The sequence below is a fragment of the Geotrypetes seraphini genome, chromosome 6, assembly GCF_902459505.1.
Source record: "Geotrypetes seraphini chromosome 6, aGeoSer1.1, whole genome shotgun sequence".
NCBI classification, from domain to species: domain Eukaryota; kingdom Metazoa; phylum Chordata; class Amphibia; order Gymnophiona; family Dermophiidae; genus Geotrypetes; species Geotrypetes seraphini.
Window position 1 is genome coordinate 181,563,523 of NC_047089.1, and position 27,996 is coordinate 181,591,518.

At 45.1% G+C, this 27,996-nt stretch overlaps 1 protein-coding gene across 1 annotated transcript; it reads right to left on the reverse strand.

The window, feature by feature from the left end:
• Positions 1–6: 6 nt before the first annotated feature.
• LOC117362655 (cytochrome c oxidase subunit 5B, mitochondrial) lies at positions 7–27,974 on the reverse strand. The gene is made up of 4 exons (XM_033949398.1): positions 27,794–27,974; positions 24,183–24,253; positions 4,441–4,540; positions 7–2,286 (listed from the first exon to the last, which is right to left on the reverse strand). The coding sequence occupies exons 1-4, from the start codon at positions 27,882–27,884 to the stop codon at positions 2,174–2,176; spliced, it is 375 nt and encodes a 124-aa protein (XP_033805289.1). The 5' UTR covers positions 27,885–27,974; the 3' UTR covers positions 7–2,173.
• Positions 27,975–27,996: the final 22 nt, after the last annotated feature.

The window sequence follows — 27,996 nt, forward strand, 5'->3', positions numbered from 1 at the left end:
CTTAAAATAAGCATTTCCTCTATATTAAAAAATTAGACAGAATTAGATTGTTATATAAACAGATTTTTGTAGTAGGTATATTACTTTACATTCTGTATCACAGCAACTAAGTTTATTCACACTACATCTTTGTTAATTGTTTCTAAATTTTGTCCAGATAGTAATGGTATTTCATCATAGTACTGCACAATCTGTTCCTTAGTTAGGACAGGTGGGGAAGCATAGGGAACATTTTGAAAATCCTTTAAGACATTATGAACGTATAGGGGATAGTAAAGAGGAAATATATCACTAGTAATGCCTCTCTGCTATAATAAGGCATTTAGCCCAACCACAGAAGGGGAGTTTATAGACATTAAGGGGGAAAAAAGGGGGGGAAGGGAAGGGGGACAATATCCATTTTCCCAATAAAGATTGAGAACAAAAAGGCTATATTTTTCTAAGAGAGGGAGATTATTTTCAATAAGACAGGTTTTGCATTATCTGAAGGGAAAAATAGGCAATTTGGCAAAAGGTTACTGTCTTTTGAAAAGATATGGGTGCATAATAAAGGACCAAAGGATCTGAATTCTCCATTACATGGGAAAGGAATACACCATAACCTTAAAAAAATTTAAATACATGCTTGATTAGAAGACAGACTTAGGCCTCCTTTTACGAAACTGCGATAGCAGTTTCTAGCGTAGGGAGCTGCGCTGAATGGCCCGCGCTGCTCCCGACACTCATAGGAACTCAATGAGCGTCAGGAGCAGCGTGGCTCCCCATGCTAGAAACTGCTATTGCAGTTTCATAAAAGAGGAGTTTAGTCTCAGAAGTAGTGAGAAAAGGTGATAAACACAGGTTAACAGAATGTCACTTCTATTAAAGACAATAGATTATTAAGGTGGTACTTAACCCTGATGAAGATACAAGAAAATGTTTCCATCCATATCAAGCAGCTGGTGGAGATGGGGGAACAGAGGCATATTCCTCATATTTGGGGGGGGGGTGTGTGACCAAAAATTAAAACATTTTGGAAATAGATCAAAAAGGAAATTCATTACAATTCAAGAATGATACTAGATGAAACCTAAAATGTTACCTACAAGGATACTGACCTTAGCCCCTTTCTCCACAGCTTTGTGTGAATTAGCATACTATATACTATGGATGGAAACAAGTGGACCCACCAAGTATAGAACAGTGGAGGAAGAGGTTGGGATAATCATATTTTTAAAAAAAATCTCACTGCAATTTATCACAATAGATATGAAAATTAAAAAAAAATAGTGATTGGTTCTACTGAAACATATGAAGACGATATATGCGTGGGGAAAAGCAGAGAAGGTAGGAGGACAATATGAGGTGTTATTGCATTCCATCCAACCAGTGCTTAACACAAACTATAATTTAGTGACAGTTTGTTAAAAATGAAAAAGAAAGAAAAGTTATTAAAAGGAAAAAGAACCCAAGGCACTCTGAGGAGAGCCAGAATTCTCACACATGGTCAAACTTTTCCAGAGGTTCATGAGCTCTAGGAAGAGAGACTAGTTGGCTCCCTCAGGTAGTTACTTCACCCATGTGTGGCTGTTGTGATCCTGTTTGTCCATATAGAAATACATTTTTAAGCACAGAACATCACTAAGTTAATTAATATGGAAAGAAGTATGAATATTTGGATGTCAAGAATTGTGGCCCTGGTTGATGGAGGAAATTCTGGGCAATTTGGGCTCCAGTTTGGGATAGCTTGTCCCATGGCGCCCGAAGTGCCCTCTTGAATTTCTGACACTGGAGTGCTTGGAGGGGTTGGGGGGGGGGTTAGTGCTTGGTTGGGTCCATTTGTCTCTGCGCAGACACCACGCAGTAGACTCTTTCATTGTGTGTTTTGGTTTTTGGTTGTATTTGTTCCCAGATTATTGTATCTTTTATTTTGTATTTCTATTTCACAATAAAACTTTATTATTAAAAAAAAAATAAAAAAAATTAATATGGAAAAATATAGAGAAGTTAAATAACCAGGCAAGACATCACTTGAAGTATAAGCCTATTAGATTGTTGCTCAATTTATGGTCCCTACTTTGGACAAGAAAACAGTACATCAGAATGTAAACTTTAACACAGAAAGGGCTCCTTGCCAAAAAACTATGAGTCAGACAAACATGACATGTAGTTCTCATGAACTTGATCAGGAGTTCTAATGGGGGACTTGGTGGGAAACCAGCTTGTAATGGGCCCCACATGAAGGGCAGCGCTGAGGTTCTCCCTGGTGTAACCAGAACCATATAACACAAGTGTTATCCTCCTCACCTGCAGGAAGGAGAGATAAAGGCAATTATTTTGAGACCTATGACACCAGACAGATATGAGAATGATAGCAAAGTGCAGTCAACAGAGGTCAGACAAAGCTGTGAGGAGTGTTGCTTACTGAACAGAACACAGATCCCACAGCTCTGTATAAACCTTAACAAACCACTTATCACAAATTCTATCCAACTGTACCAGTGTAAAATGTAGCATCGTCATAGCCTTTGACACCCACAGGGGCCCTTCAGCACTTCCCAGTGATCCATAAGCATCCTCGTAAAATCTGGATGCTCTGGAAAACCGGAGGACTGTGGCTGAGAGCATTTCGCTTCAGAGGTCTGAGGAATCTAACTCACTCCTGGTGGAATTCCAAAATCAACCCTATTAGTGCTGACGACCTGAGCAGTCTGCGCACAATGGGGTCTTCCCCAAGTTCTGGATCAACCCCCAGATCTGGGTCCTGCAGCCCTAAAGCTGCAGCATCATCACCCACTGTAGAAGTTCATGTCAGGGAAAGTAGAAGGCATAAAAATGGAATCTGGACCATCTGAGTCATCCACAGTTGCATGCAGTTTTGTATAATTTGATAATGTTATACTTGTTTCAGAGCAGAACTGAAGTATAGTGTTGGAGAGTTCTCCCCAGGCTATGCATGGCACTTTTGCTGGGAACTTGTGCTCTTGGGGGTGGGGGAACCCCTCAGCGCTGGCATGGTCACAATACCAGATGGATTCATGGAGCCTTGATAAATCAAATAGGACTGAAACATTATATTAATAAATTCAGGGGGAACCCCTACCCCAAGGGGCAGAGGGCCCCTGTTTTGTACTTTGCATGATTTTGCCACTGAATTGCAGCTGTGCTGCAACAGGGATGCACTCAAGCTGCTCCCCCCCCCCCCCCAGCTCAAACTTGGACTTTTTTGTATGTTCTTTGGGCGAACTGGGACCCAGAATCCCCTCACCTGAGGGGCCAAGGGGACCAAGTAGTGGCTCCTGCCCCCACACTTGCCACGCAACATGTGGATCAGATGCTTCTCCGATTTCCTTCCGCCGCTAATAGGACATGAATCCAAAAAGTATCCTGCCCTGAGGAGTTCATCTCACCTGTTTTTGAACACAAATGATGTGTTTTGGAGATAGATCCTCTGCCTCAATAAGCCTGAAAATTGGACTGCTTGCATCTTCTGACTGCCTCTCAGGCCCAATATTCTGGAGACCTTGACCCCCTCTGGTGCCTGGCACACAACTAGGGGGACGAACATATTCAGCCCCGGTCCTTGATAGAGCGTGACGGAGCCACACAGCTTGTGCTCAAACTCACTAGCGGATGAACCTGGGGTGAGCTATGCTCCCAAGAGAACAGTCCCTGTGCTCTAGATCAGTAAATGCAGGCTGTCTAAGAGGTGCACTGCAAAGAAGCCAACCCCTTTGAAGGAGACTCTGTCTCAGAGTCTGCTGTCTCCTGCAGCCAGAGCTGTCCCCAAGGGGATCCTCTGCAGCATGAAAAGAATCCATGCAAATCAGCAAAAAAGACTGAATTTAAAGAAAATAAACATGAGAAGATAAGACAAGCGCCTACTCTCTTTCTTGTAAGAAGACAACTGAGGAAATGGAGGGCAGTCCAAAGGTAAGAGAGAAGGAGCAAAAGTATGGAAATGAAGTGAGATCTCTTGTAGGAAGCAATAAGGAATCGACTACTCGAGAGTTCAGGAACAGAGTGGGGTTGTACAAAAAGATGTTATTGTATAGACATGAGTGTTTTAGTACAGTGTATAGGATGACTTGTAGTACGTACTTTATTTGGGAGATTGTGTCTAATATTTATAATGATTTCTGGGAATTTTTTCCCCATTTTCTTTTTTCTTAAACTTGACTCCATTTATCCATAAAATCAATTATTTTTTTTATCCCTTTACTGATTTCTATAAGGCCATAGACAAAAAAACAACTACAAGACTTCCTCTTCCTAAAATTCTGCACCATTTACTTTAGACGTTTTAGAACATCTATTCTAAGTTTAATCAAATTTAAACTTGGTTGAGTGGGGACCCCTGGTCTACTTGACATGGACTGACCCTAAGCATCTCAAAAGAAATGGCAATTGAGTCAAGTATAGGTTGAATGAAAAGCATTAGTTTAACAAGAGAATACTTACAGATGCACCCAACAAGCCTACGGTTGGTAATGGAGGGAACAATGTGAGGATCTTCCTTGGTCCCAGCATATTGCTTTGGTTTAAATATACTGTATGGATCCTAAAGTGGCACAAAGTGGAAATCAGTGACAAAAGGTGTGCAACATATATATATTTAAATAAGAACAATGATGCCATTCAATGTAACAGAGAAATATTAGGTTCTTTCCTAGCAAAAATCACAGAAAAAGTAATTTTTAATCAAATATCAGAATTTGTCGAATCCACAAATGTTCTACACCCCAACCAAACTGGTTTTAGGAAAAATCATAGCACAGAATACTCATTAATAGGTCTCACTACCAACATTATACATAACCTAGATCACCACAAATCCGTCATCTTGTTTTCTCTTGATCTTTCCGCTGCATTTGACACCATTGACCACTCTCTTTTACTAGACAGACTTCAATCAATTGGTATCAATGATATAGCCCTACAATGGTTCAATTCTTTTTTATCAGAACGGTCTTCCAGTGTCCAATTCAATGAAACCAAATCTACTCCATACTCACCTATTTTCGGAATTCCTCAGGGTTCAATTCTTTCCCCCTTACTCTTCAATATCTTTCTCTCACCTTTACTTAGTCTTAGCCAGTCTATAGGCTTCTCCGCATACGCATATGCGGACGACATACAATTATTACATCCATGCAACTTAGAAAACCCTATTGAAATAGCCCAAGTCAATCAAAAATTAGTCAAAATTAAAGAATGGCTCACTCACAACAAACTCGCGCTTAACATACCAAAAACAAAGGTCCTCCTTTTTCCTTCAAAACAGGGAATACAATTATCTTCTCCTTTCATGATAGATGATTTAATAATTGAAACTGTCACTTCACTCAAAATTTTAGGTGTAATCATAGATGACAAGTTTACTTATCAAGAACACGTTAACAACATCGTTAAATGCTGTTTTTATCGTCTTCGTTTAATCCGCTCAATGACAAAATATTTAGAACCACAATCCTTAAATATTTTAATGCACTCTCTTGTTATAACAAAACTTGATTACTGCAACTCTCTGCTACAAAATATTACTCAAAAAGAAAAAAAACGTTTACAAATCATACAGAACATAGCAATCAAAATAATTCACAATGGTAAAAAATATGACCACGTAACACCTCTGCTAATCAAATCACATTGGCTGCCCATAAATAACCGAATAACTTATAAAATAGCTCTACTGATTTTCAAAACACTAAATACTAATGAACCACAATTCATAGATCGTTTATTAATACCCCATTCTTCAAATCGCTCTTTACGTTCTGAATCCCAAGAATTATTAATGGTTCCCTCTCTAAAAATCGTAGGGACAAAACGCCACGATATTTTCTCTGTAGTGGCTCCTCTTACTTGGAATTCTCTTCCTTTATATATAAGGAAAAATAAGAATTTAAACCAATTCAAAACTAACTTAAAAACATTTCTTTTTAAAATTTCTTTTGATCTCTAAACTCCCTTCATTGCCAATTTCTATCAGAGAACTTTCAATCCCTCCCCATTGTTTTTTCCCCTCCCATTGCAGACCTTTCTTTCTCCCTTTTTAGGGAAAATATTTTTGTAACTTTAAACCCTTATGTTCATTCCATATGTGTCATAGTCTGTCAATATTGTTTTGTGTGTCAAATTCCCTTTAGTTAAAGAAATATTATAATACTGTCATTTTACCCCTTTAGTGTTCAATATTATATAATATAACGATGATTGTTATACTTTGTTAATCGCTTAGTTTGTAATAAGCGATACATCAAATAAAATTAAACTTGAAACTTGAAACTTGATAACCTTTCTTGTAGATGTATCTAGTAGTCATGAATGCTAGGTTTATGCATCTGAACCTGTAAGTTGCTTGCAGAATGATATAATCCACCCTTCAACTATGCCTCCTTTCCAGTAAGCTTGTCCCTGCCCCCTCAGTTTGTACAAAAGCAGTCAAGAACCACTGTAATGGTGGTGCAGAAGCTACAACAGTGGCAGCTCATGTACCAACTTACTGCTCTTCAACATAGTAAGTGACATGGCTATGAGCAAGTTTGGCGGAACTTCTGCTTGCGGACTTAATTGTGGGACTCTGGGGGCAGGCTTGGGCTAACTTTGATTTCTATTGTATTGTTTTTGCTTCTCTATTATGAATCTGAAGGACATGATCTGTCAGGTGGGAGGGAGGCAAAGGGGTACTTCAGGACTACTAGACATCTAATCTTTCTTTCTAGTAGTCCTGAATGCTAGGGACGTACAAAAGCAGTCTCCCAAGTCTTTGGCGGGACAACTGAGCCTGCCTCTAATACTGAGGACCCAGAAGCAGTGCCCTCCCTCGCTGCCATATCTACTCTATAGAACCTGGTAAAGGTTATGAAGAATAGACCATGTTGCTACTCTACAAATCTCCATGGGAGACTGCCTGAGCCTCTGCCCATGAGGTAGCCACCCCTCTGATGGAATGTGGCTTTAATACAATCGGCAGTTGCTTACCACAGCCCATATAAGCAGAGGAAATTGCCATTTTAATCCATCTGGAGATCGAGGACTTGGACACAGACCTGCCTTTCTTACCATGACTGGTCAGAACAAAAAGATAACCAGAAACTCAATACTCATTGGTAACTTCGAGGTAGCGAAGCACTCTCTTGATGTCTAGCAAATGCAATATTTTGTCCTTTTCCTTCGACTCTGTAGGCAAAAAGGCGGGAAATGGACTTTCTGATTGACGGAACCATGTGAAAGGAAAGCCCTGTTCAATAATGTTAAGAAATGGCTTCTTAAAAGAGAAAGCTTGTTACAGAGACTTGTCTTGCCGACGTAAGCACCACCAAGAACACAGTCTTGACCATCAGATTAGAGAATGACACAGGGAAAAAAATTTGTCCCTATCCCTATGAGGGGAGCTGTTGGCCAGGAGGGGTTGGGAGGGAAATGACTCTTGGCAGATCCTTTATTGTGGGGACAAGGCCATTTACTGCTCTGCAGGGTGGTGAAAAGCCTTGTTCCTGTACCCATGACAAACAGCCAATTTTTTTCCCCAATTTCTGCAGATTTGCTGCGACTAGCCATGAGAAACAGTCCCTATGTCATTCTCTACATCAGATCTAAGAGGGAAGCCTCCTGTAAGGGCACAAATAGAGCACTACTGAGAACTTGCAAAATGGTATTAAGGTTCCAGGATGGGAATGGTAGACACACTGGAGGTTGCAATCTGAGAGTCTCTTTAAAGAGTCTTGCCACATCTGGATGAGAGGCCAGAGATGCTCTCTCTCCCCAACCTTGATAGTGTGAAAGGCCTGCTATCTGCACTTTCAGCAATCTGACCGACAGGCTCTTCTCAAGTCCCTCTTAAAAAATTCCAGGACTACTGATATCGGGCTTGTAAGAGCTTCGTATCGATCTTAGGACACCACTATCGGAAAGTCTTCCAGGCCTGGGCATAGGCCACCACCATCAAGGGTTTCTTGGCTCTAAGCAGATTGAAAACAACCACCTCTGAGTCAACATAGAAACATAGAGTAGGATGGCAGAAAAGGGCCGACGGCCCAACAAGTCTGCCCACTCAAGAACCCTCCCTCCTTCAGGAATCCATCTTTTAAGCATTCCTCTGGAGCAACCCCACCCGTCTGTCCCATCGTCCCTTGAAGTCGAGCGTGGTTCTGGCCTCGACTACCTGATGTGGAAGACCATTCCATCAATCAATTACCCTTTCGGTGAAGAAATACTTCCTGGTGTCCCCATGAAATCTTCCCCCCCTGAGTTTTAGCGGATGCCCTCTTGTCGCCTTGGGACCTGTAAGACAAAAGATTTCTTCCTCCACATCAATACAGCCCCTTCCTTACTAGGGCTGCCCACTAAGGAGCCATGCCATAAACCCAAAGTGTTCTGGGTTCTCTATGGGGACCTGACCCTTTGTCAAGAGATCTACCTGAACCTTCAATCTGAGGTCTTTGTCTCTCTGTAGGCGAACTAGGTCTGCATACCAAGGTCTGTGGGGTCAATCGGGTGCCACTAGGACAACCAGCCCTAGATGACTCGACCTAGCTTGGGACATGGGGCGGAACATGTATAAGAGACTCTTCTATGGCCATGGCTGAACCAACATGTCCAATCCTGCACTTTGGGCTCGTATCTTCAGTTGTAAAAGTGATCCACCTTTGTGTTTGCTGTGAGACCTTGAGATCCATCAGTAGGCGCCCCAACCGCCAGACATGGTGTCGAACGCTTGTGGAGAGACTGTCTACCTGCTGAGATAGTCTGCCTAACATTCTCCACTTCCACAACATGTGCAGCTGAGAGAGCCTGCAGATCAGTTTCTGCCTACCGAAAGAGAAGTTGAGCCTCTAGATATAAGTTATATAGGTATATAGGTTACCACTGTTGCATTGTCCAAGAATACCCTGACTACCTTGCCTTCCAGGGACTTCGCCAGGGCCTGCAATGCCAGCTGAATGGCTCCAAGTTCCAGGCAATTTATGGACCACTTTTGCTGAGTCGGAGACCAACAACCCTGAACCGGTTGTCCATTGTAATAACCCCCCCCCTCCAGTATCTCCCAGGAGAGTATATGGAGAGGCACACCCTGAGAGGGAAGCCGTTTGCAGCCACTACTGCAAGCTGTTCCTCACATCCGGTGTCCACAGAAGTAATCGCTAAAATGAGTCCGTGTGAGAAGACCAAAGGAACAGGAGAGTCTTGAAGGGGCGGAAAATTTCATGGCGACACCAGAAAGTATTTCTTCACAGAGAGAGTGGTTGATCATTGGAACAAGCTTCCAGTGCAGGTGATCGAGGCAGACAGCATGCCAGACTTTAAGAATAAATGGGATACCCATGTGGGATCCCTACGAGGGTCAAGATAAGGAAATTGGGCATAGACAAGGGGTGGGTAAGCAGAGTGGGCAGACTTGATGGGCTGTAGCCCTTTTCTGCCGTCATCTTCTATGTTTCTATGTGTGCTCTGGACCAAGGGACTACCTCTATGGCTGCCGCCATCAACCCCAGGACCTACAGAGTTTGCATGGCTCTGGAAGAAAAACCTGGACTACAGCTGTGTCAACAGAACTTCCAGCGCTGCAAGCGCTTGGTCAGTTCTAATTGACTCTTCTTGAAGTTGACAATCTATCTCTAGTCCTGCAAGAATTCAACCACTCTTGAGACTGCCAGTTCACCCTCTTCCTTGGACGGAGCTCTGATCAGTCAATCTTCCAAATATGGGTGCACTCGATTCTTGCCTTGCGTAGGTGCATTGCTACCACCATATCACCTTGGTAAAAGTGCAAGACACCATGGCAAGGCCAAAAAGGGGAGAGCAGAGAGTTGGAAATGCTGCTCCAGCACATGGAACCACAAGTACCTCCTGTGAGCAGGAAAAACAGGAATGTGGAGATAGGCATCTGTCAAATCAAGGAAGGCAAGAAATTCCCCAGATGCCACTGCCGCAATAACCAAATGCGTAAGCACAGGATTGACTGACTTGAAGTCTAGATTTGGCATCCTGTCGTCTGAACCTCTCTCTGGCACTATGAAGTATATGCAGTATTTGCTTGAGCCCGAGTCTTCATCCGGAACTGTCTCTACGGTGCAGAAATCCAGGAGCCTTTGCACAATTGCCCGGACTCTGAGGCTCTCTCTGACCAGCAAATCTACAACGAGGTCTGTAAGGGGAGCACATAACTCAATCTTGTAATCTTCTCAAACAACCTCCAGAACCCAATGATCTGTACTTATCTGTGCCCAGACCATCCAGTAAGACAGCTTGCTCCCTATCTTGGGGGGTGCTGGCCTGGCGTTACTGCGCTCTTTTGGAAGCTGGAGAGGGGCAAGAGCCAAAGGCTTGCTGCCTTCTGCTTCCACTGAACCTCTGCCGTGACCCCTGAAAGGACCTCTGCATCACTTGGCCTCCTACGTAATAATGGAAATTCTCGCACCCCGGACTCTGAGCCACCCAGGGTCTGCTGTCCAGCAAGGTCTTAGGATGACAATCCATAATGCTGGACATCAGGTCATCCAGACCCTTTCCAAATAGTATATGCCCCTTGAAAGGAAGCCTGATTAGGGTGGTCATAGAAGCTGAGTCTCTTACCCACTGTCTGATCCAAAGCATTTGTCGGGTGAAGACAAACTAGGCCGACACCTTGCTCATGACTCTCAAGATGTTATACAGAGTATCTTTTCTATAATTCACCCCAGTTCTGAGTATCCTTCAACATCCTTCATTGAGCAGGGAAGTCCACTTGGTGACTTGTACTACCAGCGAATCCACCTTCAGTTGAACACATAGCTGTTGAAAATCCAGAGCCATTGGGTAAAGCTTAGCCATAGACTTGGTCACTCGCAGGGACCCCTCGGGAGACTCCAGTGGTCAGTGATGCGATGGAAAGAATTTGGTTGGAGTCATAACTGAGCACTCTGACTTAAAGTCTGGCTGAAATTCCAGCTGCAATTCATGCAATTAGCTATTAAGCTTGTGAGCTCTGATACCTTGAACAGCTGCCACACCATGGGGTTTTCTCCCTGATCCAGGGCCACCACGGATTCTTGTCCGCAGGTCTCATGCAGAGAAGTAGACTTGCCAAGAGAAACTGCATCCTGGGACCTTCCATCCTCCCAGTTGATGTCAAGACTAGATACTCTGGTCCAGCTCTGGGTCCTCATCTGCACTTGGCATGGGTTGAGGACTAACCCCCAGTGTCACCCCCACTGTTGCGTCTTCAGCAGATGCTAGGGGACCTCAGCAATTTAAATTAGAATTCCACATCAGGCTTGCACAGGAGGTCTCAATGATTATGGCAGATACTCCCTGAAGGCCCTTCTAGATTCTGCAGTGTTCACATGTCTGTGCTTAATCAAATCTCCTTTGGAGGATTCTGGTATGGTCCTCTTCACCTGGGATTCAACTTCCTGCAGTTCCCCAGCCCTGGAGAAGGCTGAGACCAAGGCTCCTGTCCCTCCCCAATGTACTCCACGGTACACAAACTCCTCGGCCGACCAGCTAGCCATGATATGATACTGGGGTAGAAAGGCATGAGGGGTCCATCCCCATTGATTTTAAGCAAAATAGAGGGGTTTTGAGGCAGATAGAGGCTCTAGGAAAAAAAAAACTATTTAAAATCCAAGATGACTGGTGCCAGCAAATTCATGCTAAAAACGGCCTTGTGGGGGGCTCCCCTGAAATTAAAAATCAACAGGGAAGGTGTTTTGGAGGAGGGGACCCCTAGCTCTGGTCCCAGAAACCCCCAAATTTCACTTTTCCCAGACACCCCCTCAATTTTCCCCACTGTGCCATGCGATGCCTGCCTGCCTGCCTGAGCTCAAAAGTGCAGTTGGAACAAATAGAGAAGGGCTCTGCCTCACAAGCTCACACTACAAACTTGGCCTTTGGGTTGTCAGTTGGATCGATGTCAGATTAAGCCTCAACCTCTGAAAACTCTTTCACTGTGAAGGGGGGATGACCATGAAGCCAGCCTGCTATTAATCCCAGCCAAGCTGGGAAAGAGCCAAACAGCCAGTGATCAAGCGCCTGATAAATCAGGGATGTGAGCAGCTACTCAGGGGATGGTCCCTGAGCTCCAAAAATATTAAGCAGGTTGGCTAGACAGATGTCCCCAAGGGTTAATCCTGCTAGCAACAGACTTCCACAGCGTAAGTCCGCATCTTCTCCCAGGCAAAGGTCCTAACAAGAGGAAACCACTGGGCACCGAGACTCCAACTTAAAATGACAGGAAAAAAATGAAAACTGCAGAGCAGATCAGAATCACATTTAAGCAACTTGGGGACAGGAGCAAAGCCCACTGTGAAGGAGGCAGAGTTGAAGGATGGGTGATGATATTTTGCAAGTGACTTGTGGGTTCAGATGCATAACCCTAGTGTTCAGGACTACTAGATATATTATACTAGAAAGAACTAATTAGATATGTCCACTGTACTCTTCATAGAAAATATCCCACGCTAAACTGGCTAAGACAAGTAATGAAAGCTTAGATTCTTACCCGGATAAGCTTGTTTCTCTTAATATACATAAGGGTAAGTACATTAGGTGATCAATTCATGCTCGTGAACTGTTTGCAGAAGAATGTCAATCACATCTTTCAGCTCCTCCTCCTTCACCAGTGGAGTCTAGTGCCCTCTTCAGTTTGTACCAAAGCAATTGAGCTCTAATGTAACAGAAGAAAAGAGAAGGGAGGGTCACGGAGAACGTCCCAGAAAATAACATACATTTCTGTTCTGCTCAGTAACTCATGAAAAAGAACTATTAGCAGGAATTTGCAACATAGATTTATCAATGAATCAACCTGCTGTGTGCAACTAGCACTAACACATAAAGAACTGCAAAGCTCAAAAACTCAGTACTTTATTAGTAAGTTAATCATGTATATTCATCCAACTGACATGAGAAGAAATCCAGACCAAGACCATAGAGTTAGAAACATAGAAAATGGTGGCAGAAAAGGGCTATAGCCCACCAAGTCTGCCCATTCCAAGTATCCGCCCCCCTGAATTCACTCCCTTAAAGATCCCACGTGAGTATCCCATTTTCTCTTAAAATCCGTCACGCTGCTGGCCTCAATCACCTGCGGTGGGAGTCTGTTCCAGTGATCCACCACTCTTTCGGTGAAGAAGTACTTTCTGGAGTCGCTATGAAACTTCCCTCCCCTGATTTTCAGCGGGTGCCCTCTGGTGGTCGAGGGTCCCATGAGACAGAAGATATCATCTTCCGACTCGATACGACCCATGATGTACTTATATGTTTCAATCATGTCTCCCCTCTCTCTTCTTTCCTCAAGTGAGTACAGCCGCAATTTTTTTAGTCTTTCTTCATACGTGAGATCTTTGAGCCCCAAGACCATCCTGGTGGCCATTCGCTGAACCGACTTGATTCTCAGCATGTCCTTACGGTAGTGTGGTCTCCAGAACTGAACTAGAGGTCTGCACGGGAACGGGGATCGCGGGGATCCCGCGGGTCCCGCGGGGATCCCGCGGGTTCCCCCCCTGGCCCACGGGACTCCCACGGGGACGCCCCCTGGCCCACGGGACTCCCACGGGGATGCCCCCCTGACCCACGGGACTCCCACGGGGACGCCCCCTTGCCCACGGGACTCCCACGGGGATGAAAACAACCTACCTAAATTCTGGCGATGCAAGTCTGGCGTCGCGTCGGGAAATAGCCATGTTGAGCAGTGAGCTCAGCACGTACACAGATGAAAGCCTTGCTTGCTGATTGGTCCGGCGGCCCCGCCCCACCGTGCCGCCGGACCAATCAGCAAGCAAGGCTTTCCATCTGTGTACGTGCTGAGCTCACTGCTCAGCATGGCTATTTCCCGACGCGGGCATTAGGCTGTTTTTTGTCATTTCGGGTGGGGGATGGTAGCGGCAGCAGCAGCCTGAAAAAGAAATCATCCTGGCCGGGTTCGGTGTCATGCTCCGGAGCTTCTACAGCCTTCCTATCTCCCTCTCCCTTCTACCTGCGGCTCTCTTCGGCAACTTAGCAGCAACGATCGACACAAGCTTCTGGCGTCGGGGCCTACCCTCTGCGAGTCCCGCTTGTTTCAACTTCCTTTTTCCACAAAGGTGGGACTCGTAGAGGGAAGGCCTCGATGTCGGCAGCTTGTCTTGATCACCGCTGCTGACGAGTTGCTTAAGAGAGCCGCGGAGCAGGGGGGTGTTGCCAGGTGCAGGTAGAAGGGAGAGGGCCAGATGCAGGACTCGTGGGTGAGGGAGGAGAAGAGAGAGGGGAGAGAAACAAAAGGAAATATTTCATACTGGGCTGGGCCGGAGTGGAGAGAGGGTGGAAAGATTCTGGCTACAGGGTGCATTAACAAAGGAAAAAGGGGGAAAGCTGAAAATGGAGATAGTGACACAAAGAAGAGAAAGGGTAAGCAGGACCTTCTGAATAAGGATAGAGATACAGAGGGGACATGAAGAGGAGGTGAAATAGAGACATAGAAGTAATGCTGAAAAAGTGTGTGTGGGGGGGGGGGAGATAAAGACATTGAAAGGGCAAATGGTGAATATGGGGTAAAGACAAGGACAGAGACAAATGAAGATTCTGAAAAAGTGGTGAGATAGGGATATAGGTGAGATGGACACAAAGAAGGGTGATGCTGGAAAATAGGTGGAATGGTAATTCTGACAGACACAGAAGGGAAATGCTGGATCAAGGAGAGATGGGGCTCAGGCTGGATGGAATGAGGAGAAATGCCTTGTTGGCCCGGAACTTCCTCTCCTACGTCAGAATTGACGTCAGGGAGCGGAATGCTGGTCAGCGCGACGCTTCTGCAGGGAAAGCTTGGGACAGCGGTGGCTTGGGGACTATTCCCCGATGGCGGTGGCAGCAAACCGAGTGGCTTGGGGGAGGGCACGGAGAAAGAAAGAAAGGGGGCAGACAGAGAGACAGAAAGAAGGGGGAACAGGGAGACAGAAAGAAAAAGTTGGGGGAGAGAATGAGGTCTGGAGGAGAGGAAACATACAGGAGGCTGAAAGAAAGGAAGAAAGATTGGATGCACAGTCAGAAGAAGAAAGTGCAACCAGAGACTCATGAAATCACCAAACAGCAAAGGTAGGAAAAATGATTTTATTTTCAATTTAGTGATCAAAATGTGTCTGTTTTGAGAATTTATATCTGCTATCTATATTTTGCACTATGGCTCCCTTTTACTAAACCGCAATATTGTTTTTTAGCGCAGGGAGCCTATGAGCATTGAGAGCAGCGCGAGGCATTCAGCGTAACTCCCTGTGCTAAAACCTACTATTGTGGTTTAGTAAAAAGGGAGGGGGTGTATTTGTCTATTTTTGTATTTTGTTACCGAGGTGACATTGCATAGAGTCATCTGCCTTGGGAAATGTATATGGCAGATATCTTTGTTTTGTGTTCAAAAGAAAAGGAAATGCATTTCTGGTTTTATTTCTACAGTGTTGAAGTACTTGTTGGCCCTTGCTGTGACTGGTGGGGATCCCCAAGCACCGCCAGCAGAGGACCTCCTCTAGAGATGGTCAGAACTCCCCTCCACCAAGCGCAGCAGTCGCTGGCAGCATCCATGAGCCACTGAGGTGCCAGCATCTGTGACTCAGGGACGCTACTGCTGCCTGCCAAGCTTGGCAAAAGGGACCCCAGGCCAACTGCAAAGGAAGTCCTCAGCTGACAGTTTGTGGGTTCTCATCAGCTGAGTATTTATATTTTATATTTACATTAGAGGTTCTGGTAGAAACCCATTTACAAAGTATGTATTCTTCCCAATTAATATTTCCAAATTAATAGTCTCTTTGCTTATTTGTAAATGGGTCTCTACCAGAGCCTTTAATTCAGTAGCATAATTAAATAAAATAACTATTTCTGAAGTTTATAGGGAAGGATGGTGACGGAGGGGATTCCTCGCGGGGACGGGTGGGGACGGAGGGGATTCCTCGCGGGGACGGGTGGGGACGGAGGGGATTCCTCGCGGGGACGGGTGGGGACGGAGGGATTCCTCACGGGGACGGGTGGGGACGGAGGGATTCCTCACGGGGACGGGTGGGGATGGGTGGGATTTTGGCGGGGACGGGTGGGGACGGGTGGGATTTCTGTCCCCGCGCAACTCTCTAAACTGAACACAGTACTCCAAGTGAGGCCTCACCATAGATCTGTATATGACTTCAGGTCTCCTGCTGACAAAACCTCTACGGATACAACCCATCATTTGTCTTGCCCTTGAGGAAGCCTTCTCCACTTGATTGGCAGCCTTCATGTCATCACTAATGATCACACCTAGATCGCGTTCTGCCGTGGTCCTAACCAAGGTCTCACCATTTAGTACATAAGTTCTGCACGGGTTTCTCTTACCCAGGTGCATTATCTTGCATTTTTTAGCATTGAAGCCTAGCTGCCAAGTAGTTGACCATCGTTCCAGCAGCAGTAGGTCCTGTGTCATATTATCAGGTAACAAGCTTTTGCCTACTATGTTGCAAAGTTTGGTGGCGTCGGCGAACAGTGATACCCTTCCTTTAAGTCCTTGCGCCATATCTCTTATGAATAAGTTGAACAGAATCGGGCCCAGGACTAAGTCCTGGGGCACTCCACTGATCACGTCCGACGCTTCGGATGGGGTACCGTTCACCACCACCCTCTGAAGTCTACCGCTCAGCCAATCCCCAACCCATGTGGTTAGAGTGTTTCCTAATCCTATCGATTTCAGCTTGTTCAATAACCTTCGGTGTGGGATGCTATCAAATGCTTTTCTGAAGTCCAAATATACCACATCCAGTGACTCTCCGGCATCCAGTTGTCTAGTAACCCAGTCAAAAAAGCTAATTAGATTAGATTGGCAGGATCTACCCTGGGTGAACCCGTGTTGGTGGGGGATCACGTAGGTTTTCTTCATCTAGGATTGTGTCAAGATTCCGTTTGATCAGTGTTTCCATGAGCTTACATACTATAGACGTGAGACTCACTGGTCTGTAGTTTGCTGACTCTGTCCTGCAGCCCTTTTTGTGGAGTGGGATTACGTTGGCGGTTTTCCAGTCCAAGGGGACTCTTCCTGTGCGTAGGGAAAGATTGAAAAGCACAGATAATGGTTCTGCCAGGACTTCACTTAACTCCCTGAGCACCCTGGGGTGTAGGTTGTCCGGTCCCATGGCTTTGTTTACTTTGAGTCTTGATAGTTCGTTGTAGACGCTACTGGGTGTAAATTCGAAATCTTGAAACGGGTCTTTCTTGTTATCTCCCGTCTGAAGCTGTGGACCAGCTCCCGGCGCTTCACGGGTGAAGACTGAGCAGAAGTATTTGTTTAGGAGTTCTGCCTTGGCAGAATCTGATTCTGCAAAGTTACCGTCTGAGGCAGAAAGCATGTGAATTGCAGAATGCACAGTGTGGGCTGTATATATTAAAAGAAACAAGATTATCCAGGTAAGAACCTACTCTTTCATTCTGTTACATATATGCAGGAGTCTGTACATTAGGTGACATACCAAAGCAGTGCCAGACGTCTAGGGCTTGCCCGTAAGACTTAGGATCAAAAGTGGCATCCTCTTGAGCTGCCATGTTCACTCTATAAAGGTATGGAGAGTAGACCAAGTAGCTGCTCTACAAATCTCTTCAGGCTGAACTGCCTGGGACTCCACCCGTGAAGATGCCACACTTCTTGTCAGATGAGCTTTGACAGAAATAGGCAGCTGTTTGCCACAGCCAAAGTATTTTGATGAAATTGCCATGTAAATCTGTCTGGCGATAGGAGCCTTGGAAGCTGATCTGCCTAGTCAGCACAAAATGATGGTTGGAAAGGCAACTCTCATTTGTCCTTTCAAAGAAACCTCTGCAATATCTCATCTTGCTTGTTCAACACTGTGGGATAAAAAGCAGGTAGACAAACCTCTTGGTTGACATGAAAAGTAGAGAATGACACGATGACAAAATTCATCACCATTCCCGTCCCCACGGATACCGTATTTTCACGCATATAACGCACGCGTTATACACGATTTTACAAACCGAGCATAACCATGCGCGTTATATGTGTGAGCGCGTTATACAATTTTTTTTTTCATTGCGATCCGGCATCCCCCCTGCGAACCGGCATCCTCTCCCCTGCTCGCATCACCCCCCTCCCCCGCGATCCTACATCCCCCCAGCACCGCAGACATCGCTTACCCCGATTGGGCACCGGCACCAGCACCAATGCACAGGACGTGCCAGTGCCCGAAGATCCTCCCTCGCCTGGGCTGGGCGAGGGAGATCCTCCCTCTTCCCTGTGCTGGGCTGGACTGGACTTTGAGCATTTGCGCATGCCCTCTACTTGAAACTTGAGAGATGCCACTGCTAAGCCCTTTTCTAATCTGGCTTGAAGGAATGCCAGGCTCATAGGAATTGATGCTGTGAAAGGCTCAACCTGATCTTTGGAGCACCAGAGCTAGAAATCCTTCCAGGGCTTAGTATAGGACAAAAATATCGATTGCTTCTTTGCTCGAATGAGAGTAGTAATAACTACCTTAGAATAGCTCTTGCAGGTCAAGGCCGTGCGCTCAATAGCCATGCCATAAAACCAAAGTGATCTGGGTTCTCCGTGAGAAGATCAGCATGCACAGGCGGCATCTGTCTAGTTGGAGACACACAAGATTTGTATACCGAGGCCAGCAAGACCAGTCTAGAGCTACCAAGATCACAAGTACCTGGTGAGACACAACACTGCAGATAACCCAGCCCACCACGGGGTAAACACAAAATGAAGCCTCTCTTCCAGCCAGAGTTGAACCAAAGCGTCCAACCTTGCACTATCAGTTTGCCTCTTAAGCTGTAAAAATGTTTCACTTTTGCATTCTTCGCTGGTGTCATCAGGTTTATCTCTGGCCTTCACCAGTATTGCACAATGAGGCTCTTTGGGACAGGGACCATTCCCCTGGATCTAGAGCCTGCTGGCTGAGAAAGTCAGCCTGTAAGTTTCCACTCCCACTAAGAGGGCTGCTAAGTACCGGAAGACGGGTTTTTGTCCACTGGAACAATATCTAAACCTTCATATGTAAGGAAGCACGTCTGGTGCCCCTGTCTGTTCACATAAGCTACTTTGGTGATATTGTTGGAGAACACTCAGACTTCCTTTCCCTCCAGGTACTGTTCCCTCAGAGCTAGGTTAATGGCTCAGAGTTCCAGGCAATTTACAGACTATTTCCTCTGTGGGAGGGTCCATTAACGCTGTACCGGATGACCATCACAATGGGCTCTCCAGCCAGACAGGCTGGCATCTGTCATTAGGGTCACCCATAAGGAGATTCGCAGGGATATGCCCTTCAATAAGGCATCCCCTTGGAGCCACAAATGCAAGCTGTTCCTCACATTCCCTGATCAGGGAAGCTGATATAAGAAATGCCTCTGCGGGGACCACCTGGAAAGCAGAGCATTCTGGAGAGGGGGCATATGTGCCCTCACCCAGGAATTTACTTCAAGAGTGGTTGCCAAGGAGACCAGCACCGGAAGGTAATGCCAGGTTCTAGGATTTGGCACCGCTAATAGATCCAAAATTTGCTTCTGGAGCTTCTGTTTGTGTGGCTCAAGAAGAAAGACGTGGCCTTTCGCTGTGTCAAAGCACACTCTGATACTCCAGACAGGTCAGCTTCAGATGACTTTTTGTAATTGATAATCCAACCCAGATCGTGTAGGAGATCCACAACTTGTTGCAGTGCCTGCTTGCCCTCCGGCCTTGATGATGCTCTAATCAGCCAATCATCCAAGGTAGGGGTGCACTTGTAAACCCATCCTGCAGAAGCGACCACTACCAACACTTTGGTGAAAGTGTGTGGGGCTGTTGCCAAAAGGCGGGACAGCAAACAAATTGAAAATATTGTTGAGTTACTTGAGTCACTGGGGAATCCACCTTCAGCTGACTAAACAGTTGCTAACATTCCAAAGCCACATGGACTCTCCCACTGTTCAGTGACCAAATGAGATGGAAAAAAGGTGGTCTGAGCATTCATGCTGCTCATGAACGTGCACTGTGAGGTCGGTGGCTGCTAAGGCTCCAACTTCAACTCCCTGAGCGCATCCATGTCATCATGTGGGACTATAGACAACTTGAACAGTCACTGCACCAACGGTTCATCTCCCTGTTAAAGAGCAATGATTGCTTCTTTACTCCCGGTCGTTGACAGGTAACCGGAATCCTCCAAGAAGGAAGCAGAGTCCTGAGACAAAAGGCTTGGAGCCTGATCTCCCTTCCTCTCAGTACTGCTCTGCTTGGTCACATGGGCTGGGAGTCGGCCTCCTGCGCAGCAGAGAGACCTCCTGAAGAGGCACTTATCTCTGGTCTGATATTGGAATGCCCCCAGACAGAGCAATGCATCCCGGGCCCATTGAATAAGCTTTCCACAGATTAACAAATTCTGGAGTAAATCCTTGGATGGAAGCTCCAAGGACCTCAGACTAGTTTCTTTTGAACTCCGCAGTTTCTGTGTACTTGCTATTTGAGAACTCTGGGAAGATTTTCTCCTTAACACCGGGCCCCATGCAGTTCTCCAGCCCTAGAGGACTCAGAGGAAGCTAAGTCCAAGGCTCCCACCCCCCTCGCATGCGCCGACGCACGATGGTACATGGATGCTCCTCAGCCGACCATCCAGCACAAAACTGGCATGATACAGGAGTAGAACACCCTGAGGAATCCATCCCAGTTTAATTTTGAGCCAAATTGAGGGGTTTTGAGGCAGATGGAGGCTTTAGAAAAAGAAGATTATTTAAAATCATTGATGGCTGCCACCAGAAAAATCACGCCAGAATCAGCCTGTGGGGGCTTCCCTGAAAGTTAAAAAACACAGGGAAAGAGGTTTTGGAGGTGGGGAATCCTATCTCTGGCTCCAGAAACCCCTAAATTAAAATTTTCATGACACCCCCCACCCAGTTTTCCCCTTCGGGAAGAATGGGCTGCTGCCTGCCTGTGTCAGTATTGCTTCAGCCTGACTGAAGTGGAAAGAACTTTCTGCCTTGCATCCTTGTGGATGAGTGAGGTGATTAAATTTGCAGATGACATTAAACTGTTTACACATGTTAAATGCAGGCAGACCTTAGGAAATTGGAAGACTGGGCATCCAAATGGCAGATGAAATTTAATGTGAACAAATGCAAGTGATACACATTGGGAAGAATAATCCAAATCATAATTACCAGAAGCGAAGGTCCACCTTGGGGGTTAGTGCCCAAGAAAAAGATCTGGGTGTCATCCTGGACAATATGATGAAATCTTCCACCCAATGTGCAGCAGCAGCCAATAAAGCAAACAAGATGCTAGGAATTATTCAAAAAAGGGATGGTTAACAAGATTAAGAATGTTATAATGCCTCTGTATTGCTCCATGGTACGACCTCATCTTGAGTAATTCATTCAATTCTGGTCTCCTTATCTCAAGAAAGATATAGCAACACTAGAAAAGGTTCAAAGAAGAGTAACCAAGATGATAAAGGGGATGGAACTCCTCTCGTATGAGGAAAGACTAAAGAGGTTAGGGCTCTTCAGCTTGAAAATGAAACGGCTGGGGGGAGATATGATTGAAGTCTACAAAATCCTGAGTGGTATAGAACAGGTACAAGTGGATCAGTTTTTTACTCCGTCAAAAATTACAAAAGACTAGGGGGGTCACTCAAAGTTACAGGGAATTGCTTTTAAAACCAACAAGAGGAAATATTTTTTCAATCAGAAAAGAGTTAAGCTCTGGAATGTGTTGCCAGAAGTTGTGGTAAGAGTGGTTAACACAGCTGGTTTTAAGAAAGATTAGGACAATTTCCTGGAGACAGACATGGGGGAAGCCACTGCTTGCCCTGGATCAGTATCATGGAATATTGCTACTATTTGGGTTTTTGCCAGGTACTAGCGACCTGGATTGGCCATCGTGAAGATGGGCTACAGGACTAGATGGACCACTGGTGTGACCTAGTAAGGCTATTCTTATGTTCTTAACAGTTCAGACCTGGAAATCTTCAGGCTGCAGTCAGACCGGAATCAACTGAAGGTTCAACCCCCACAAATATTTGTGACATGACAGGGGGAGAATAAAATGCAGCCGGCTTCCTGAAACTCAAAAAGATTCACACAGAGGCCTCACAGTCTGCACTCAAGCCTCTAATAAATCAGTTGAGCAGGTTCACAGGGAAATGGACCCTGAGCCTTGAGGTAACACAAATCAGGCTGGCTCATCAGGTATACCCGGGGGTTGCCTTGCGAGCTGCAGTTCACCCTTGCAGAGCCTGCGTTCTCTCTCAGGCAGAGAAGCCCCAAATATGGAGTCTTCTGGCACCAAAGCCTCCCGAAAATGGAATAAACCTACACCGAAAATAATAAAAAAACAGAGCAAATCAGAACATCTCTTCTTGGTTTGCTTGCATAAGGAAAAAACTGAAGGCCTATCCCCCCCTTGAAGGCCTGTCCCCCCCCCTTGAAGGCCTGCACCCCCTGAAGGCCTGTCCCCCCCCCCTTGAAGGCCTGCCTGTCCCCCCCCTTGAAGGCCTGTCCCTCCCTTGAAAGCCTGCCTGCCTGTCCCCCCCCTTGAAGGCCTGTCCCCCCTTTGAAGGCCTGCCTGCCTGTCTCCCCTTTGAAGGCCTGTCCCCCCCCCTTTGAAGGCCTGCCTGTCCCCCCCTTGAAGGCCTGCTTGCCTGTCTGTCACCCCCCCTCCCCCTTGAAGGCCTGCCTGCCTGCCCGCCCCACCCCGAAGGACCGCTCGCCCCCCTGGCCTCCCCGCACCACCTACGAAGCAGCCCGCAGCAGGATCGCGATGCCAGCGATCCCTGCACTGCTTCGGAGCTGCTTCCTACGCCGCGGTCCACTGGTGAAGAGGAGCTGAAAGATGTGACTGACACCCTTTTGCAAGTAGTTCGTGAGCATGGATTGATCACCTAACATATAGACTCTTGTGTATATGTAATAGAAGAAAGTTTAGTGCCAACCCTCCAACTTGGGGAACACTTTCCCTAGAGAACTGTGCCTCTGCAAAGATTTTCAGGGTTTAAAGAATGATTTAACAAAAAACAAACAAACAAACCAAACACCAACCCCAAAAAACAACTCTCTTCAGAAATGCTTTCCATGCTGATAATAGTGACAACAGGCATGTACTTAAGTGTATTACAACCACTTACTACTTATATGGTGGTCTTGGGTTTATATAGAATCATTATATTTTTTATGCTATTTATTATGCATTATATATTTGTTTAATTATCGGTAATACTTGTACATCATCCTGGGCAACAAACATAGGCAATGCAATTAATAAATATTTTTTAAAACCCAAGCCATATAGAAACATAGAAACATAGAAATAGACGGCAGATAAGGGCCCACGGCCCATCTAGTCTGCCCACCTTAATGTCCCTCCCCTACCTTTGCCCTGTGAATAGATCCCATGTGCCGATCCCATTTGGCCTTAAAATCAGGCACGCTGCTGGCCTCAATCACCTGTAGTGGAAGACTATTCCAGCGATCAACCACTCTTTCAGTGAAAAAGAATTTCCTGGTGTCACCTTGTAGTTTCCCGCCCCTGATTTTCAACGGATGCCCTCTTGTTGTCGTGGGACCCTTGAAAAAGAAGATATCTTCCTCCGCCTCGATGCGGCCCGTAAGATACTTGAACGTCTCGATCATGTCCCCCCTCTCTCTGCGCTCCTCGAGCGAGTATAGCTGTAATTTGTCAAGCCGTTTTTCGTATGGTAGATCCTTGAGTCCCGAGACCATCCGGGTGGCCATTCTTTGCACCGACTCCAGTCTCAGCACATCCTTGCGATAATGCGGCCTCCAGAATTGCACACAGTATTCCAGGTGGGGCCTCACCATGGATCTATACAATGGCATAATGACTTCCGCCTTACGACTGACGAAACCCCTTCGTATGCAGCCCATGATTTGTCGCCTTGGACGAAGCCTGCTCCACTTGATTGGCAGCCTTCATGTCCTCACTGACGATTACCCCCAAGTCTCGTTCTGCTACCGTTTTTGCTAGGATCTCGCCATTAAGGGTATAAGACTTGCATGGATTCTGGCTGCCCAGGTGCATAACTTTGCATTTTTTGGGCAGCCAGAATCCATGCAAGTCTTATACCCTTAATGGCGAGATCCTAGCAAAAACGGTAGCAGAACGAGACTTGGGGGTAATCGTCAGTGAGGACATGTACAGTGAGTTAGAATGGCAGCCAACAGTCTGTGAGATATACTATGTATCAACACACAACAGGGTTAGAACCCCCCCCCCCACACACACACACACTTACAATTCCTTGTTTGGTGGCCTGCATGATTTTCTTTTCCAAACCAGTAGCTTGCTCTTCATCGGTAGGAATTCCTGATAAAGAGAAACAAAAACTTTTTTCTAAAAGACTTTCTGTCTAGGTACAATTATAAATGTCTTCAGTGAAGTCCAGTACTACTTTGCATACTGAGAGCCATTTTTAGGCTGGATTGGGAACAGGTGTGGTAATGAAAAATGGGAGGTGCATATATATGTACATACACATACATAAGGGCTCATATTTAATTTACAATAATTCCACACAAGCTGAATATCAAAAAGACATGGAACTACTACACAAATATTCATATACTCTTAGAGAGGATCGTTGAAGCAGCGGCTCATTTTTTTCAAAGAAATTCCCCTGATGCAGCACAGCTGCGAAACAGGGCCTGTCGGGAATTTTTTGGGTATCTTCAGTGTTATGTTAGACTAAATGGAACAGCACCGAGTGATTTGCTTCACTGCGCTGCAGTGATCTTGCCCATACCAGAGGACAAAAAGATATTCTCAAAGATAAGTGTAGGTTTTTTAACTAAAAGTTTTTGGAAATAAGTATTGTTGAACTGAGTTTTTCAGACCAAGGATGTGTTTCCTATGACAATTTTATAATTGCCATAGAAGTTCCCCGAGTTTGCCTCTTGGAACACTGAGGTTTTTTCTCCGTATATTCTAGATACCTGCTAGATTAAAGTCTCTGGTAATGAGCTTTAGTATATGAATATTTGTGTAGTGGTTCCATCTCATATTTAATTTACCATACAATATTACTTATATTTATTGTAGACAATTTTATTTTAGGTTTCCAAACCAAACTCCAAAGATAGAAAATTCTTGTCTGTATCATATCTTGCCTTTGCTATAAGTATAAAGGATAAGCAGAGCCTCTGGTGAGTGAGAGTTAGTTTGCTGGACTGAGGGGAAGATTCACAAAACTTTAGCGTGGTTGCTAAACCAGTTCCAGTCAGTTTAGCGTTCATATAATTTGGCGGTGGATTTTCAAAACAGCTTACTGTGGTCTTTTCTGAGTTTCCTAGCAGTCTCCAACTCTGCCATGCAACACACAGAAAATACTCTCATTGCTTAAGAGAACATTTTCCCACACCTCTGGAGTCCACATGCTGTACTTTCTGGCCCACTCAATCCATCACTTTCTTTGCATCACCGTTATCAATGGTTTCTTTCTTTCTCTACAGCCACATACACCAAACTCCAGGCACCACCGACATACTGCTGAGGCAGATATGTTCACTGAACACATTTCCTGCCACTTGGCTGACAATTCTGGTGATGTGAGTTTGTGATTTGCCACTGAGATCTGGTGAACAACCCTGTCCTCTCGCACAGTGCATTTGCATGGTCTTCCACTTTGAGCCCTGTCAGTCACATTTCCTGTCTCCTTTTTCTTACTGAGCAAGTGTACCTTGATTGCACTTCACCCGGCTGCAATTTGCCAGCTTGAATAGCCTTCTTCATTAAGTACAACCACCATCACACATTCTTCTTTTGAAAGATTTTTAACTTTTCCCATGTTGCGATTATGCTGTCACTGGAGTAGCAGATAGTTATGAAAACTGATTTTCCTGCTTCACCATATATGTGCATGAATGCTGTGCTGTGATTGGTTTCTCAAAACAAACGCCATTGGTTGAAAACGGAGTGATCTGATTGGACTGTTTCAATCCAGTTTTGACGCGAAATATTGACATTTTTGACATTCCACAGTTTATGCATTACAAGTCTTATATCTGAAGTCCTAAATCAATTTAAAATGTGCAGAGTGATAAAGCATAAAATTCTGAACACGTCAGTATATAATACGCAGCAGTAGGCGTCAGAAACATTGCTGTGATCCAGCAAGAGACAGAACAATGTATAACTAGGAGGTGATGCAAAACTTTTGCATGGCTCTGTATTATTTGGAGAAGAACATGAGTAGGATCCCTTTATGCTGAATGTTTATCCCATGTAACTGTTGAGTCCCATGATATGTGCTAGCATAGCTTGCAACTTGATATACAGCAGTGGTGTGTCATTCTCTTTTTTCAGCTTCTGTTAGAAGTTTGCTTTTCACAAATTTTTGCTTCACATTATTAGGTGGTTGTTGGAAGGCTAGATTCTCATCCCTCACCTTTCCCTTAACTGGAATACCTTTATGCTTCATTTACGTATTCTAATACCGGTAATTTGCTTATTTCTAAAGAAGATGGTATCGCCTTTGAAAGCGAATCAAAAATGTATTATGTTAAGGCCATAAAAACAAATATATCTTATTTTCTTTTGTTGTTTTATTTGTATTTATTACCTTTAAAAATGAAAACAGCTATAACAACACTTTATTCTTAACCTAGTCTAAATCACTACACTACATTCAACTCCCCAGACTTGGTTCATTTATATGAAGTTATGCTCGAACAGTACGACTGATGTGATTCAATTTACAGTAATGTAAAGAGTTGTGGTTATCATAGTGGGGTAGAACTGCATTCTAAAAATGAATGTTCTGCCTCATATATTGTTTTTATTTCACTCTTCCCTTTCCAGTCCCTAAAAGGGTGTGTTAAGCTTCTGCACAATTAGTTTTTTTAGATTTATTTGGGGAAGACCCCCAAGATTATCTAAAAAGATTTTGTGGAACACAGTAGAAGGCCAGTGCCTAACTTTTTCTGGTATTATTAGGCAGCACAGTTACGATTTTTGTTAGATTGGACTGTGGCAGAGATAGAACAGGTATAACTAGCTGGAGCCATTTTTGTTGGACTCTTCAAACTAAAATACTGGCTCTAGGCTTCACATATCTTGAGAGACAGATTACAGGGGGGTGTCAAATCCTTTTCTGAAGCATCTGAAACAGGTATGGGGAACTTTGCAGAGGAAGTAGTTAACACTAGCATCTCTTAAGAGAGAAACCTAGATTTGAAGCCTGGAGGGAGGAGCTTTTGATAGATGGGAGCACTTAGGGCTAGGGATGTTCTGCTGGACATAGTTCTGTTTTCAGCACTACAAGACTGATATGGTTTATCATCTGGAGATTTTTTTGTCCATACACAATTGAGACATTTTATTATGTTTCAGGGGTGGATTAAGGATGCCTCTACTCGGAAGGAACATTTAGAAAATCTGTGGTTATTGTTGAGGAGGGTAACTAGACCTATCTCTGTTTTGTATGCTTACTTGAGAGGGAAGAAATTGTTGAAATATCCTTTTATGATAAAATGAGATTTGGGCTATATATTTTCAGCGTATGAATGGCGCCTACTTGTATTTTGCTCCAGGAATGCGCCTATGTGGCTTTGATTTACCTTTAAAAACAGTAGAAACCCGAGGCCCCTGCGCTGGGACGCAGTGTATTCCCTTCCCGCCCCACTTGCATCCCGCACCTGAGGAGCATCTTCAAACTATGGGCTGACTTCTGCTCCAGGAATCCCCAAGCTGTCCTGTTCACACACACCTAACTACAGCAAACATACAGAATACGACTAGTGCTTCTCCCGTCTTCTGGTTCCAACCGAGTGCTTATAGAAACACCCAGACTAGAGCATAGCAAGAGTCCGCTGACAGAAGATCGAGGAAGACACCTTCCTTACTCCTTACCTCCGCCTGACATGGTGCGAAGGACCCCGGGTGCTATCCCGCCACGACTCAGAATCCGCACCATACTTTGCGCCAATAACCTTGAAGCCATCGCTAATGCTGTCACCGCACTGCACAAGAAAACTAGAAAAATGCAAGCACGATCCACTTCCTGCGCCTTGCCGGATGCTATGAAGACACGTGATGCGGGAGGGGAGAGGAAG

Excerpts from the sequence above, each read along its gene's own strand:
- LOC117362655 (XM_033949398.1), bottom strand. The coding sequence starts at position 27,884 with ATGGCTTCAAGGTTATTGGCGCAAAGTATGGTGCGGATTCTGAGTCGT. Across the intron at positions 4,541-24,182 it reads AGGCCACCAAACAAGGAATT|GATCCATACAGTATATTTAA; the intron begins GTAAGTGTGTGT and ends GTGCCACTTTAG. Across the intron at positions 2,287-4,440 it reads TAGGCTTGTTGGGTGCATCT|GTGAGGAGGATAACACTTGT; the intron begins GTAAGTATTCTC and ends TCCTTCCTGCAG.